The sequence below is a fragment of the Thamnophis sirtalis genome, unplaced genomic scaffold, assembly GCF_051295495.1.
Source record: "Thamnophis sirtalis isolate CommonGarterSnake01/CBP01778 unplaced genomic scaffold, rThaSir2_p1.2 scaffold_6, whole genome shotgun sequence".
Lineage (NCBI taxonomy): Eukaryota > Metazoa > Chordata > Lepidosauria > Squamata > Natricidae > Thamnophis > Thamnophis sirtalis.
In genome coordinates this window covers 84,853,620-84,871,071 of record NW_028261386.1, presented here as the reverse complement: position 1 = coordinate 84,871,071, position 17,452 = coordinate 84,853,620, and the positions used below count along the sequence as shown (strand labels likewise).

Here is a 17,452-nt window from a genome sequence, read left to right as displayed (position 1 = left end):
AACACTCCCTAGCACCCTAAGACGTCCACTTCATAGCTGGCCAGATAATTTTTCATACATTACATTCAGACCCAACTATTACTTCTTGGGCACAAAATATAACATTGTACATTAAAAATCTGCTGTCAATTTTTTCACAGAGAAATCAAGCAATGGACCAACATTTAGCTGAATAATTTGTTATTGATACTTAGTTCAGTTATTTGGACTTCTAAATGAGACTGCCAGTGAATTAGTTTGGGTATTGTGAAACAGATTATCAATCACTTGTATTGCATTATCATTCACATTCTAGCAATTTACTCAAAAGACAATATACTTAATATCAACTTAAGAAATCCTTAGAGAGTAATATATTTGTCAAATTATCTCATTCTTGTGAGGACTGTCACTATATATTATGAAAGCAAATTCTATCATTCTTTTCATAGATACAAGGCTTGTCACATTTAATTGTATTTTAATGATATTGGTTTAAGTCTTCCAGAAATGTGCTTCTTTATAATGGTTTTGTTTTCTCATAATAATAACTAATATACTAAACACTGGATGATGCAATTTTAACTAGAGAGCCATTTATATGATCTATGAGCCTTGCATTTTCTTATATTTCTTTCCAGAAATTCAGCCCCCTGAACAAAGTAATTCTCTCTTTCATCTACGTCTAAGATAGTGAGTGTTTGACTAGACAGAGAAATTGATTAACATCAGAAAATTAATTACTAAGAATGTATTTAAATGATTTTGTTTGGCCTGAAACACAACAAGGATTGTCAGCTTTCAAAGACTTAGAGACATGTTAGGAAGGGGATCAAGGTGAGAATAATTTATTTATTGTAAGAAGATGGAGAAACTTATAGAATTAAAGATAAGATTGTACATCACCATCCTGTGATTTCTGAATATTTTTTTTAAAAAAGAAATAGACCCAAGTATTAAACTAATATGAAATTAATGAAGTACAATCATTCCACCATAACCTATATGGATTGAATCAATCAAGACTATTAATATATTTTAAGAACACAAGTAAAAACTTATTTTAATTGTTACATTATGTATTTAATTAAGTACAATCAGTCTTTTGATAAACTTGAAAAAACATTGGGATGATGATTTGGGCACTGAACTTAAATATCTCTGGAAAGCTTTCTGGCAAAACAGAAGCATTTTAGAATCTATGTCAGCAATTGGCCTCCTGCTCCGTTGAGGCCGCGAGCAAGCAAAAGAAGTGGGGCTGCAGCCTTGTGGGCTCCTGATGCACATGGCTGTAAGTATGTGTAAGTACACAGCAGGTGTCAGGGTGTGGATGGGTTGGCCATGAGGTAAGCCAGTGCGGAGCACATGGGGTGGCTCTACCACCACCCTGCCACGCCTCATGGCTGCAGCACTGCGAGCAACTAGATAGAATGGCTGGATGGGTGGCTGTGCGGGGTTTTAAGTAGGACTTATTTTGGGGGTAGGGCTTATTTTTGGGGAAACAGGGTATATGAATTGGAACTCTTTTTGATAATTTTTGCCAGAGATATAAATAAATTAGGACACATTTTATCTTTGGCTGGCAATGCTTTTTGTCAATCACCAAGAAACTCTTACAGGGAATTTTCAGGATGATTCACTATACACTTGCTAAAGCATATAAACTAAACTAGTACAGAAAATTAATTCGGCTTTTATAGTTTAGCCACTAACTTTGTTATTGCAGAATACTGGAAAAAAAAAACCTACTTCATTTATTAAAACTTATTCTTTAAAAGTACAGATAATCATGATAGTTGAAAAATGAATAATTCAAGAATAATGAAGAACATTGTAAAAATTACAGTTTAATCAATACTTATTACCCAATCATTTGTTTGATAAATTTGAATTTATTATTATAGATTCTAGTTCTTTTTCAAGTCATCAGTTGAGTTGCAGAAAAGAATATCAAATTTGAATTGCCTGGGTTTCTTCCTTTATCCTGGTATATAATGTTGCATGCAACAGTAAGTCAAAGACTGTGAGGGGGAAAGGGAGGATAACTATATTTTTACTTTCCTTGAAGTTTTTGGCTTTTCATCCCTGTGCTCCAAGTCTGTTAACTCTTAGATAGCAAAGTCATTTCATTACACAATGTTATTCAAGACGTGACATGTGCAGAACAAAATTATTGAGTACATCATGAAACCAGCATGCCTATGCTTCGAAGCTTGACAATTATGCTCTGAGTCTGATTTTGATCATAAGGCATTTCTAACTTAGATGACAATTCCTAAGACCAGTTTTCTCTTTGATACTGTGCCTGTGGAATGATCCAAACAATTATCTTCAGAAGGATAGTTCTGTATCCTATTTTACATGACAAGTTATGTGGTCCTTACTTCAAAACTCACATTAAAAGTTAGTATATGTTGCAGGAAGGGAAGGGAAAGTACAGTATAAATGAATCACAATATTTTTTAAAAAAAATACTATACTGCTCCTTGAACAGTGGTATTTAAGAGGCTTTCCTGCGATCAAGTTCAAGGATTCCTTAAAATTACTAGAACTTAAAACTCTCACCTAAAGTCTTTACATATTTGAAGAAAGACAAGAGAAAGAAAAGCATTAAATGAGTAAATCAGATGGCACTATAGACTCATAAAAAACAAGCATACACAAGACAAATTGGCTAAACAAAAGATTGTGAATGATGTTGTTTAGACTTTATATCTAGCTGAAAATATTCATTATCCATGGTTCAATGATACTAATGGAAAATGGATAGGGAAGCCAGTCCTGAAGAGATAAGAAGGGCAAAACAATAATCTATAGTCATTCAGTCTTGGGTGCCATAAAGAATAGCATGAAAGAATCCTCAATTAAATATCCTCAGATGAGGGATCTAAGAACAAATTACAATGCACACTTTCCAATGAAGACTTATCTTCATTAGAGCTGTGGTGGCACAGTGGTTAGAATGCAGTACTGTAGGCTAGTTTTGCCCACAGCCAGGAGTTCAATCCTGACCAGTTGACTCAGCCATCCATTGTTTTGAGGTTGGTAAAATGAGGACCCAAATTGTTGGGGGCAATATGATGATTCTGTAAACTGCTTAGAGTGGGGTATAAAGCACCATGAAGCTTTGTATATAAGTCTAACTGCTATTTCTACCTTCATAGTGCCTTTCCCCTATGAGGGAGGTGTCTATCTGAGTTGCTTACAAACATCAACTGTTTGTTGTGGAAATGAAATATGTATCATTTCTCAACACCCTAGCAATGAATTGTACATATATCCATCAAGATCATCTTCTTTACTTTCTACACAATGTAACAACACTAAGAGGATTGAGGCTGGTTTTGAAAATGTTCAATTTAAAAATGCAGTAAATAGATATTAAGAAAACATAGGGTTTTATAACGTCACTTTTACCATTACTCTTCTGTCGCAAGACATTAAATTATTTTAACAATATCAATGCAAAGGAAGAATGGATGATTTCCTTTCTAACTCTGCACATTCTTAATTAAATTTGCCAAATCACTTTGAATGCAGATGAAACTAAAACAATTTTTTTCAATTAATTGTATGACTCCTGTTTTTACCTATGGAGACATTAAAAGACTGCAGTTGTAAAATGTCACTGCTGCTCTGACACCATTTTGCACTGTGAAGCATTAGAAAATTACCAACCTTGTAACCATTGTCTAGTTTTATAAGCAATTCAACCATGTCAAAAAGCGGTGTAAAAGCAAGCCTCTGTAAGCAGATTTCAGTAAATTTGTTTATCTATAATGAAGTGATGAATTTAACTTGTTTATTTATAATACAGCTTTCTACGGTTGTTTCTTATGATTAAAGTGAATACTTGTCAAAATTAAGTTACTTTACCTGCCATTAACTTATAGTGCTGGTTTTACTTCTATTGGTATCTGTGCATTCTCTTCTTAAATCCAGCACTGACTCCTATTTTTATTATCTACTTAAACTGTACTATACTTACAAGATTTATAGTTCACTGTACTTGCCCATTAAGTGTTCTGATTCAATTTCACAAAATACTTCATGATTGTCAGGCTCATTATTACTACCTTTCCTGATTGTCTAGAAATATTAGGGCTACATCTCCAGATGGTTGAGAAATCAGATAATTGCAATCCTAACATACCTAGAGGTTAATACTGTTGTAGAAAACTAGTTTGATTGCATGTCTAAAGTCTGATCTTGTAGAACATGGGTCCCAATAGGCTTACTGTAGATATATTGCATAGATCTCTGCCCTATGGTAGTATTTGAAGAGATAGTAACATATGATGCCCATACAAGTGATAAGAGGGAAAGGAAGATAGTTTCTGTTATTCAATCAACTACTGTATTTATCCAAACCTTGGATGACAAAGAGCTCCTATAATTAACAGCCAAGCTGCAATGCTTGAAGGAAAAGCCAGATCTTTATGGCCTTCTGAAATATCACGAGATTCAGGGCCATCTCTAGGAAGAGGCTGTTTCATGGGACAGGCACTATGATAGAGAAGCAACTCTTCAAGTGACTCTGAATGCTCACTCTGTAGAGCTAATGGATTGGTCAGAAAATATATGGGAAAAGAAGTCCTGGCCCCATGTATAGTTTTAAAGGTGACAACCAGCACCTAGAAATGCCTACTAGGAGCCAGGAGCTAGGATGATAGGCAAAATGAGTTTGGCTCTTATTTATTACTCACTCATGTTTCTTGTCAATGTTGTTTTCTGCATATCTCTGATAGATAGATAGATAGATAGATAGATAGATAGATAGATAGATAGATAGATAGATAAAGATAGATAGATAGATAGATAGATAGATAGATAGATAGATAGATAGATAGATAGATAGATAGATAGATGGATGGAATGTTTAGATTGTTTATGTATGTTTATACATAAATGTATATACACACATACATATTGAAGCTGCAGAAATTGGTATTCTTACATCTGGGTCAATCTGCAAATTATCTATAAGCATCTTTAGACAGCTGCATATTTCAGCTCATCTATTTGCATGTGGTGTTTAAATGTATGATATATCGGTATGAAACGCCACTGCTTTGCTTTGTGAAGTGACTTTTGACACTAATTGTTGGAGGGAAATAGTTCCTCAGCATGGAAAAAGTAAGATGCTCTACTTCTCAAAAGCGTGGAGGCTGCCTGCCTTGATCAGCATCAAAGCCTTTATCAAAGTGAAGCACACACAAACCCCTCTTTAGTCTTCAGACCTAATATTTATGAACCATTTGAGTTTTGAATGAGTGAAATCAGTAGCTAATTTTCAACTAACTTCAAAATGGACATCCCATTTGCCTCAGTTAGAAACAATTATAGATGATTAGAAAGTTATTGAGCCTATTTTAATTAGGGCCAGTAGTCACTCATATATATATATGTGTGTGTGTGTGTGTGTGTGTGTGTGTGTGTGTGTGTGTATGTGTGTATATGATATGTGTGTGTGTATGTGTGTGTATGTATATATATATATGTGTGTGTGTGTGTGTGTGTGTGTGTTTATTTGTGCTGATAAATAAATAAAGGGAGACTAGTATAGATCTATTTCAAGCTATTTAGCTCTCATCAGCTAGCCATACCCTTACTGGGATTTGAACCTGGGCTATATTACATACTAGGCAAACATCTTAGCCATTAGGGCACAGGCTCTTATCCGTTATCAGCAAAGCCAGGGTGAAAGGTAACTATTAGATTTTTACAACCCCTGGTAAGCCCCAATTATGGGAGGAAGCTAACCGCCTCCATCATCTGTCAATCGGCTCGTCACAAGACTCTATCACGACAGAAACCCAATATTTTTACTGTTGCCTTATAGGGGTACCCCTTTGTTTGAGGGGTAACGAGATCTTGCCCCTGTCATGGTCGGACCACTACCTAAAGAGGTTTGACTTTCGGAGACCAAACCCCCACTGTAGGGAGGAGGAACCGATTAGGTGGTTCCACCCCAGGCGCCTTATGGAACCTATGGGCTTTCAGACGGAGCTTGGAGTTATTCCTGATACCCTCGTCCGCAGTCCGGCGGAGACTCTGGTTGCTGCCTGGAATTCAGCAGCAACAGAGGCTCTTAACCGGATTGCGCCTTTACGGCCGATCCGAGGCAGTGGATCCAGGAGGGCCCCTTGGTTTACCGAGGAACTCCGGGAGATGAAGCGCCGAAAGAGAGGCCTAGAGCAACGATGGAGATCCAGTAAGTCTGAGTCAGACCGAGCGCTTTTAACATCCAGCATCAGAGCTTACCTTCGGGCAATTAGGACGACAAAAAGGACACACATTGCCTCTCTGATTGCTTCCGCTGAGTCGCGCCCAGCCGCCTTGTTCAGGATAACCCGTTCCCTCCTAAATAGGAGGGATACGAGCAATCCTTTGCAAGGCAGAGCTGAGGATTACGTCCAATTCCTCGCGGATAAAGTTGCTCGGCTTCGGACGGACCTGGACTCCAATTGCGCAGAGCCAGCCGAGGCACCAGGGGAGAATCTGGAAGGACATCACTGGATTGATTTTCAAGCTGTTACCCCTGAGGACGTGGACAAGGCCATGGGAGCTGTAAGTGCCTCCACATGTGTACTGGACCCATGCCCCTCCTGGCTGGTCGCTAACAGGAGGGAGGTGACACGGGGCTGGATCCAGGTGGTTGTTACTGCCTCCCTTCGGGAGGGGTTCTTTCCCCCCGCTCTAAAGGCAGCGGTGGTGAGACCCCTTCTGAAGAAGCCATCTTTGGATACAGCCGTGTTAAACAACTATCATCCAGTCTCCAACCTCCCCTTTGTGGGGAAGGTTGTTGAGAAAGTGGTGGCCTTCCAGCTCCGGCGGTCCTTGGAGGAAACCGATTATCTAGATCCCTTCCAGTCGGGATTTAGGCCTGGCTACAGCACGGAAACCGCTTTGGTCGCATTGATCGATGATCTCTGGAGAGCCAGGGATGGAGGTTATGCCTCCGTCCTAGTGCTCCTTGACCTCTCAGCGGCCTTCGATACCATCGACCATGGTATTCTTCTGCGACGACTGCGGGAGGTGGGGGTGGGAGGCACTATCCTACGGTGGTTCTCCTCTTACCTCTCGGACAGGTCGCAGTCGGTATTGGTCGGAGAGCAGAGATCGACCCCTAGGCCCCTGAATTATGGGGTGCCGCAGGGTTCGGTCCTGTCCCCCCTCCTGTTTAATATCTACATGAAGCCGCTGGGTGAGATCATTCGATGGCACAGGATAAAATACCATCAGTATGCGGATGATACGCAGCTGTATCTGTCCGCCCCGTGCCAATTCAATGAAGCGGTTGACGTGATGTGCCAGTGCCTCGAGGCTGTTAGGGACTGGATGGGGGTTAACAAGCTTGTACTCAATCCGGATAAGACCGAGTGGCTGGTGTGTTTCCCTCCTACTAATTGGCCAAGTTTTCCATCTCTCAGGCTGGGGGGTCAAACAGTACGCCCCTCAGACAGGGTTCGCAATTTGGGAGTCTTCCTGGACCCACAGCTGACTTTTGAACACCACTTGTCGGCTGTGACCAGGGGGGCATTTGCCCAGGTTCGCCTGGTGCACCAGTTGCGTCCCTACCTGAACCGGGAGGCCCTCACAACAGTCACTCGTGCCCTTGTGACCTCTAGACTGGACTACTGCAACGTGCTCTACATGGGGCAGCCCTTGAAGAGCATTCGGAGACTTCAGCTTGTCCAGAATGCAGCCGCGCGAGCGATCGTGGGTGCACCTCGGTTCACCCACGTAACACCTATCCTCCGCGAGCTGCACTGGCTGCCTATTGGTCTACGGATACGCTTCAAGGCGCTAGTCGTCACTTATAAAGCCCTTCATGGTATTGGACCTGGGTACTTGAGAGACCGCCTGCTGCCAATCACCTCCACTAGACTGATTAGATCCCACAGATTAGGCCTCCTCCGAATTCCATCCGCCGGCCAGTGCCGACTGGCGACTACCCGGAGGAGAGCCTTCTCTGTGGCTGCTCCAACCCTCTGGAACGAACTCCCCGTGGAGATTCGAACCCTCACCACCCTCCAGGCCTTCTGCAAAGCCGTTAAAACCTGGCTGTTCCGACAGGCCTGGGGCTAAAGAGTTGTTGCCCCCGTGTCGAATGGTATGACTGTTGTGTGTTTTTAAATTATGTATTGTTATGTTTCGTCTTTTATTTTTTGTCTGTACCCCCCTTCCCTGATTTGAGTTGTGAGCTGCCCTGAGTCCCCTTCGGGGGGAAAGGGCGGCATATAAGTATAATAAAAATCAATCAATCAAAATCAAATCAATATTTGTGGTTTTTTATTTGTGCTGATAAATAAATAAAGGGAGACTAGTATAGATCTATTTCAAGCTATTTAGCTCTCATCAGCTAGCCATACCCTTACTGGGATTTGAACCTGGGCTATATTACATACTAGGCAAACATCTTAGCCATTAGGCCACAGGCTCTTATCCGTTATCAGCGAAGCCAGGGTGAAAGGCCTAATGGCTAAGATGTTTGCCTAGTATGTAATATAGCCCAGGTTCAAATCCCAGTAAGGGTATGGCTAGCTGATGAGAGCTAAATAGCTTGAAATAGATCTATAGTCAGACCATAATTATTTTTGTTCTCTAACTCATCACATTATATCCCAATGATTATTGGGGATGGTAATTAATTTTATTGTATAAGATTAAGAACTGGGTCTCAAAACTTTGTTCCCAATGTAGGACCTGCAACAATTGTAATAACTGAGTGATTATTTTAACTATAGAGCATTGCATTGACTTTCTGCTCCTATCACACGGTTCACGAAACTCCAGTTAAAAGCTGTTCCTTTACCCTTTCATAGAGCTATGTTATAATTTTGAAATAAAAAAAACACTCCAAACACTTAGCCTTCACATTTTTCTTTAAAAATTTAACTAGATACTACATTTGAACTTAATTCAAATTGAAGAAAAAGCAACGATAACGAAGGATGTAAGTCCCCTCCTCTATCTTTTGAATGAATAATTCAGTGCAGATATTAATGGCAACCAGAAATTTTAATGACTCTCATAGAATATCGATGAATATGCACTAGCTGAAGCTTTTGGCTAGAACATAGATATTAAATAAAGAATGTATCTTTGGTGGATGTAGTTTTTTTTTTAGCTTTAATAGGCTATCCAAAATACTCTCCTCCTTTACTTTGATACTTTCAAATGAAAGGTATATATGTCTTTGAGCATTATATCTATTAAACCAGGTCTTGGGTTGTTAAAATTTATTTGGACAAGGTGGATCTTGGGTTGTCATAATGCATTTGGTTTGCCTTCTTCATCCTGACATCTCTGAATTAATAAATGGTTCAACCTTGAGGCAAAAGTCTGAACTTCTCAAGTCTGCATCTTCTCAAAAGGAACAAAAGTCACATCCAAAGATAAATTGTTCATTGTGCACAGCCAGCATTCTTACTGATACGAATCCTGTTTTATACAGGGCTCTTCTATTAATTTGTATGTTATTTCCTGCTTTTATTTACTTGCATATCACCAGGTAATGGATTTTTTAAATAACATTCAGAAGGAGTTGATAATTTCTCAGGTTGTTGTCAAGGGTTGGAAAAAAGCTTGAAGCAAAGCATATTGTTAATCCCATAAAGACATGGGGGGAAGATATATTCTGAGCATGCTGTTACAGCTCTCTAACTGGAATTACTTCTTATTCCCCAACTTATCTTGAAGGAGCAAATGACAGTTCCTAAGCAGTTGGAAAGTGAAACAGTCAGTCTCCTGAGAATACCATTTATGACTCTCTGGGTTTTAAGCATAAAATAACACATTTCAAAACAACAATGAAGAAACCAGATTCTAATCCTCTGTCAGATAGGGAAGTCAGATGAGTAATTTTAGTCCAACTATTCTTTCTCAGTTTTTAACTACCAGCCCACAATGGAGCATTCTGATAGGTTACAATCCATAACTTTCAATGAAAAGATGGTTATCTTTTAAATGCTTGATTCAGACTAATAATAATAATAACAACAACAACAACTCAATACATTTCAAGCATGAAACTTTTTATAGGGTAATTAAAAATAAGTTTTAAAAACCTATGCCTACTTTCAATTGGCATTTTCAATTAAGTTTGGTATTTATTTTCAGAACCGCATTTAATGTACTGATAGAGGTAGTCCTCAATTTACGACTGTAACTGAGGCTTCAACTTTGGTCATAAATTGTGACAGTCATGTGACCACAGGATGCTGCAAATGGCTGCAAATGGAGCTCAGCGGAAATTTTGAGTAAAATACCGGTAAATATCACCTCTGACTGGCCCCGCCCCATCTATTCTCTGCCTCCCAAGTCCCAGCTGATCAAGAGGAAATGGGGATTTTGCAGTAACTTTCCCCTGGAGTGGAGAGGGAATGGAGATTTTACAATATCCTTCCCCTGCCACGCCCACCAAGCCAAGCCACGCCCACCAAGCCACACTCACAGAACCGGTAGTAAAAAATATTGAATCCCACCACTGTCCACTGTAACTTAAAATGGTCACTAACAGACTGGTCATAAGCCAAGGACAACCTGTAGTCCCATGCTGCCCAGATTTGCCTCCAAAATTACCTAGTTCTGCATGTGTATTTTATGGTGGATAAAACAATATATGTTTTTGGTTGCTGCTGCCATCAGTTTCAGGTACCTGACTACATTGGGCTAGGTGACAGTTTTCTGGTAAAACTGACTGAATTTCATTCACATGCTGCCATCTACACTTACACTGAGGTATTCTAAATTAAAATAACTTTCCTAAAAAAGGCATTTTTCTCCCCTAAGTACGAGTAGTCCTTGTTTAGCAACTGCAATTGGGATCACAGCTGGGTCATTAAGCAAAACAAGGGCTAAGTGAAACTGTGGCTGTGTTTATTATGGTTTTACTTCAGCTTCCTTTTGCTTTACAGACTTGCAAATGTCACAAATTTGAGGACGAGCTGCAAAGTTACTTTTTCATCACTGTCTTAAGTGTGAATGGTTGCTATACAAGGCAGTCACTAAGTGAGGACTAGTTGTAGATAATTTTTTCTTACTGCTTTACTCGATAGCTAGACAGAAGACAGACAACTACGGTTCACAATATACAAAGACCAAACCCAGGTACTTTTCTCATAAGAAAAGTCTCATAATTTGTTCCATGTTAGCCAGCTTCGGTTACATCAGGGTTACAAGGCAGCAAGCTGTCCCTGCTGCATGACAGATTGCTTTCTGACAACAAAACTTTGTTATTTTCAAGGGTCGCTGTAGCTTCTTTTAATCTGATATCTATTACTGCCTGGCTTTCTGACCCACTGCTTTTTCTTCTTTTTTCTTTTCCCGTGGTTACTTTTTTTTTGTTCTTTCTGCTTGACAGTGAATTTCTTATCTCATATCTTTGCCTCTCTCTTAATTCACTTTAGAATGCAATGCTATTACTGCTGTTAGTCAAGAAGCTGAATGTGGAGAGATCAGCATCTACTTACAGATATTTGTAGAAAGCTGCTGAGGACTTTGTTCACTAAAGCAATAAATATTTCAGTTTTGAAATACAGAAAGGAGGATTGCTTGATAGTGCTAATAAAGAAGACAGTGCTCAATATTAAAGGTAATTGCTGAGGTTTTTAATCAGATAACCATTCAACAAAATGTCAGGTACTGTTAAAAGTATGTCAATTACTGGCAGTTTTTCATGCTGACTTTTTCCAATTATTAATCTATCCAATGGCATTGAGAATCAAAGCAGATGGTAGCACTTAGCTAGCCTAGGCTGGTTCCAAAAGAACTAAGTAATCTTGGCTAGTTCTTGGATGGAGACCACCAGGAGCTATAAGAGTGGGAAGCTGAAAAAAACACACCTTTGAATAAAACAGTTGTGACAACATTCATTTTGTTGCCCAAAACTATCAGTGTCATCAAGATGCAACTTAAGGGAGTTTTGTATTATTATTTTTTTTAGTATTAGTAAACCAGAATATTTATCTCTGAGATCTGAAGCACACACACACGGGATCTTTGGGTAAACTTGGAGCCAACTTTGTTGGATGAAACTGTCCAGCTGATGCCACAGGAGATACATGATCCTTCACTTAATCACGCCCTATACCATGTAGGCTTAATAAATCATAACCGATACTCTGAATTGCACCTGGAAGTTACTAGTAACCATTACAGCTTGGGAAGCATAAGTGTCACACAGGCACACTAAAGCGTGCCCATCACTATCTGTGCCACTGCATTCTGGAGCAGTTGAAATTTCCAAGTGGTCTTCAAGGGCCCATGTAATGCATTGCAGCAATCAGGTCATAAATTATCAGAGTAATTGACTATATGAAGGGCCTTCTAATCTAGGAAAGAGTGCAACTGAGGAAGATGAAGCTGTGCAAAAGGCCCTATTTACCATAGCTGCTACCTGCTCATCAAGAAGGAGCGGTGAGTTTAGGAGTACTCCAGATTGTGTACCACTCTTAAACGGGGAAGTGCAATCCCAATCAAGACCAAAGGTAGAGTATTTCCATATCTAGATGGCCCCAACCACCACAGCTACTCAGTCTTGGTAGGCTGAGACAGAGACAGATCCTCCCCATCGAAACCTCCATGTATACCATAGTTTTCAGGCCCTGGGATAGTATCTCAACAGCTTCCCCTGGCTGGCCTGGGGTTGAAAAATATAACTGTATCATCAACATACTGTGAATACCAAATGCCAAACCAGTGGATGCCCTCACACAGCAATTTAATGTAGATATAGAATAAAAGGAAGGACACAGTTGAGCCCTGCAGCATCCTAAAATGGAAGGGCCTAGAATACAACCTCTTCCTCCAAAACAAATACTGATTGAAACCAGTCCCAGAGGAAGGAACAGAACTACCAAAGAACAATGTATGCTATTCCCAAAGGTCCCCCTATCCCCAACCCTTATCCCATCAACTGCAGATCAACCATCTTTTGAACAGCTTTCTGTAAAAGGAAAAGGTTGGAGACAGGACTACAGGTACTTAATAGCATTGCATCCAGGGATGATCTTTTGAGGAGGGGGCACACCATAACCTTCTTTAAAATAGTAGTACTGCCCAAATAGATTGACACCATAGTATCAACCCAAACTCAGGCTATTTCCTTGGCTACTTTCACAGTCCAGAACGGTGGTTGATCCAATAAATAGGTGGTCAACCTGATAATTGTATTATCCACTTCCTCAGGAGTCACTGGTTCAACCTCATCCCGGATTGCAGTGCAAGATCTGACCCAGATTGTGACCCTTGTGTCCGCGTGCTTGATGTGCACTGCAATTAAAATTGTTCTGCGCATGCACAGAACTGAAAAACAAGATGGTGGCGCCAATGGTGCTGACCAGGGAACCGGTTCGGGGGCATGGCAGGCCTGGGTCACTGCTGGTTCCAGCGACCCAGGCTGCCAAACCACTACCAGTTTGGCTGGACTGGTCCGAACCGGTAGGAACCCACCACTGATCTGACCCCAGGCATTTCATCTGGACCTGTCCAGTCAGAATTCAAATTACCTATGTTCAGTCAAACTCACTCTGAACCTTCACCCAAAATAGTCCAAGCATTTCTTCTGACCCTCTACCTACTAGAACTCATCAGTAAACCAAGGTGCTTCCTAAGATAAGCACACATGGAGAGGCAATCCAAGACCACAGCCACCTGCCCATTTCAGGCAGCGACTAAAGCCTAGGTTGAGCTTACCACCAATACTTGAGGAAAACTTCAAGCTGTCTCTGGAAACTCTTTAGTTCTGTGGATCACCAGGGGTGGGCTGGCTGAATGGGTCCTATATCTCTCCAGAGAGGGATGATACCATTGAACCAAACAACAATCAGAAAGAGATTTGAAGTTTTCTTTTTTCATTCCTCCAATATGGAAGAAAAGTTGGAATGTAAACTGCAGAATGATTTGTATCAATACTATGAACAGGTCTCTGGCAAGAAATGCTGGAAACTACATATGTTCAGCACATGTTTATGTAAGTCCCCACATAAGGCACACCTGTTAAAATATTCACCCTGCAGCACATTTTGTTTCTTTGTTACCTGGAGCAGTGAATAGCTTGATGTCCAGCAATATTAAAATAGAAATCAGTTGTATGTTTCATTTCATCTGTGTGCCCAGAAACTTCAATCCAGTGTCCTATTGGGAGGCAGTAAACTCCATCAACTAAATTGCATGGATTATAAACATTGGTTCGATCATGGTGCGGTCCATTACCTAAAACAAGAAGAAAACACACACACCACAATTCAGCAGAAATCATTAATTAAATTATATTTGAAAAACAGAATTTTCCCACCCCTTGCAGAAATCTCCTCCTTGCATCCTGTGCGGGTTTTTTAATAGTATATGGCAGGCCATTTTTTTGAGGTTTGCACTCAACAGGCCAGATTAAGATTGTTTAAGGCTTAATGATAAATAGTTTTTGGATATAAATATCTAACATTTTTTAGAAGATACAAAATAAAATCTCTTTTAACTATAATTTTTTGTTTATGAGCTAAAAATTGAATTCTGAATAACTTATTCACTGTACATGTTTTAGAAACCAATACTATTATATCTTTAAAAGTTTTATCTCATTTTTAATATTGTTATTTTTCTTATTTTAAATCCATTGCCAGAAGAACTATTTAGAGCAGATAACTGGTAAATTATGCTCTGAATTAAAGTAACTTGAATTCTGGCAACTATTAGATACTAACTCAGTCCCAGAATTTTAACACAGTAAACAGGCATAATTTTTTCCTCTCTTTCTTTCTTATGAGCATTCACAGTGCCATCTGCTGTATGAAAAATGATACATGCTATGATTTGGAACAATTTATTTTTGAAGCTATTGTTTTTAAATTCAGGTCTTACAAATCATATTGTATAACTTCCAGGCAGACTAGCTGACACTCAGTAAAAATAAGATGCAATGTAGCAAAAACGACCAATTATACCAGAAAGGTAGGTTTGTGTGTATGTAATATCAAAGTCAATTAAAACAGGCTGTACCACAATTCTGTACAAAAGAGTTAGCCCTACAAACCCAAAGACAGATAAAGATTAAAGAGACTGGAATCATATTGAGATCCAATATAACCTTTGCATTTTTTATGATTCCCAAAGGATATCTAGGACCATTAAGAGAATATAAATTCAGATGAAACATTTATGATACAGTAATAATCTCTTTTGCTGCAAGAATACATCTCTCACCAAATGTTCACTTAGGAATTAAGCCTGAGCTCATTAGACTCTCCTTTTAAAAAATCTTTCAACATGCTTTTCCATAAATCTTTTGGAATTGTAATCTAATCTATAGTTTGGAGGATTGTTGGTAAAAATTCCTGGAGAGCATCATCATAGTACTGTGGTTGATCTGTTATTCTGGGTTTTTCAAAGGTTGGTGGACAGGCTACCATTTCCTACACAGATTTCAATTTTTCCTTTCCCAGATATTGAATTGAACATAGGTGGAGACTGGACATAGGTTCAAGTCGTGTCTCCACCATGGATCCTGATTAGGTGATGTAGGATTAATCTGTTATTCATATCATATTACTGAATGCTGGCTCATTGTGGGGAAAATTTTGAAGAGGGGGTAATATGTACCTTGCCTTCAGCTCTTTGAGGAAGGATGGGATATAAACCATATAAAAATAACTAAATAAACATAAATACATTCATTTCAATATTAAAAATATTTATTCAATATATATCTTGCCTTTCTACTTAAGTAATGACTCAAGGTTGCTAACCAAATTTCTAAAAGCATTAGCTCAATTAACATTAAACTTGATAGTAAAAAGCTAGACAAAAATACATTTTTAGAATTAATAGTGAGCAATGGGGCCAAGTATAAATCTCTAAGGTGTTTAGTTTACAGCTTATGTTTTTGATATTGTGAGCATCTTCAGAAGAGTTTGTCTTGGAGATAGGTTATCAACAGAAGATGCAGTTAAGATTTTAAATGTTAATGCCAACATGTAGAATTGTACCTGTTAAGCCACTGATGACCTGTACAGACCTTTCAGTATTACCATTATGTGATCTGTATACCTATTCCTACATTTTGCACAAATTTAAGCATCTGGCTTTTTAAAGGGATTTAGTAGAATACACTGTAATAAGAGGAATGATACAGGGGTGGATTCCAGCTTCTGTTACTGCTGGTTCGCTCAGGGACGCACTTCGCGCACACACTTTGTCGTATGCACAGTAGTGAAAAATTTCTTCTGTGCATGCGCAGAAGCAAAAAACATGATAGAACTGGTTCGGGGGCGTACCTGGCCAAGTTACTACCTACTCTTCCGAACCGGTCTGAACCAGTAGAACCCACCTCTGGAACTATAACTAAGGAAATGATAAATGTAAACTCTAAACATTAATGAAAGAAAAGTTAGCTATTCTCAAGCAAGAGAATGACAATTGCTACCAAAGCAAAAGTCAATTAGAGTTGCTTCTCTGATTTAATTATTCATTCATTTACCAACTCCATACCAAAGTGACAAAAAGTATACAATTCAATTACTGTGAATAAATAATAAGCTTGCTATTGTTAGACACGGTCTTCAGACCCAATTATTCAACATATCCATTCCTACATCTTGTTTCAGAAGACATGAAAATAAAATTTAATGAGATCAATCAATGATAATTGATTATGGATTCTGCCCCTTTAAACATATTGAACATGCACTCTTAAAAATGTGTATAATAGATATTTCAGAACCTATGTCTATTCTTTAATTTCTGCTTTTTTCCTACTTCCATTCACAAGATTTTTTTTAAAAACCACACCTCAAAAATCAATAAAATTAATCATCTACTGTTTCTTAAAGATATCATACGCCAAGGATCAGGTCCACATGTGATTATCCAATTTATTGCTACTCTTGCCTATGCACAGGAATATTCTCAACTAATGCTTAGCTCCTGCTTGGAGTTAGATAAGAATAAACGGAATTTCAGGGTTTGCTTGTGGCTGCGTAGGGATTCTAGGTTGATCCCTCTTTGAAATCCACCCCCAGGTTCTGCCACTCCTTCTCCCACAGCTAAATAATAAATGAAATCATAGTAGAATAAAGCAACAGTTAAACAAAGCAGACTCAAAGCAGTTGACAAACACATTTCTATTAACTGCTTTAGCTTTTCAGTTTCAACAAATGCAAGCATAAGAGCCGTGGTGGTGCAGTGGTTAGAATGCAGTACTGCAGGCTACTTCTGCTGATCACTGGCTGCCAGCAGTTTGGCAGTTCAATGCTCATTAGCTCGAGGTTGACTCAGCCTTCCATCCTTCTGCAGTTGGTAAAATGAGGACCCAGACTGTTGGGGGCAATATGCTGACTCTGTAAACCGCTTAGAAAGGGTTGTAAAGCACTGTGAAGCAGTATGTAAGTCTTATTGCTATTTTATTTATTAAAAGAAACCATCAAGGTAATATTTAATCTAACTTCATTCACAATTATGGATTTGGATAAAG

The 17,452-nt window shown here is 39.0% G+C and overlaps 1 protein-coding gene across 3 annotated transcripts in view; it reads right to left on the bottom strand.

The window, feature by feature from the left end:
• The window catches only part of EPM2A (EPM2A glucan phosphatase, laforin), a 77,018-nt gene that overhangs the window by 41,894 nt on the left and 17,672 nt on the right, over window positions 1–17,452 (bottom strand). For all 3 annotated transcript variants that reach the window (XR_015697037.1, XM_087718328.1, XM_087718327.1), the window contains exon 2: window positions 14,025–14,199. Coding sequence is in view for 2 of the 3 variants with exons in the window: in XM_087718328.1 (XP_087574454.1) it covers window positions 14,025–14,199 (175 nt within the window). In the remaining variant the exon portion in view is untranslated. The remainder of the gene's footprint in view (window positions 1–14,024; window positions 14,200–17,452) is intronic.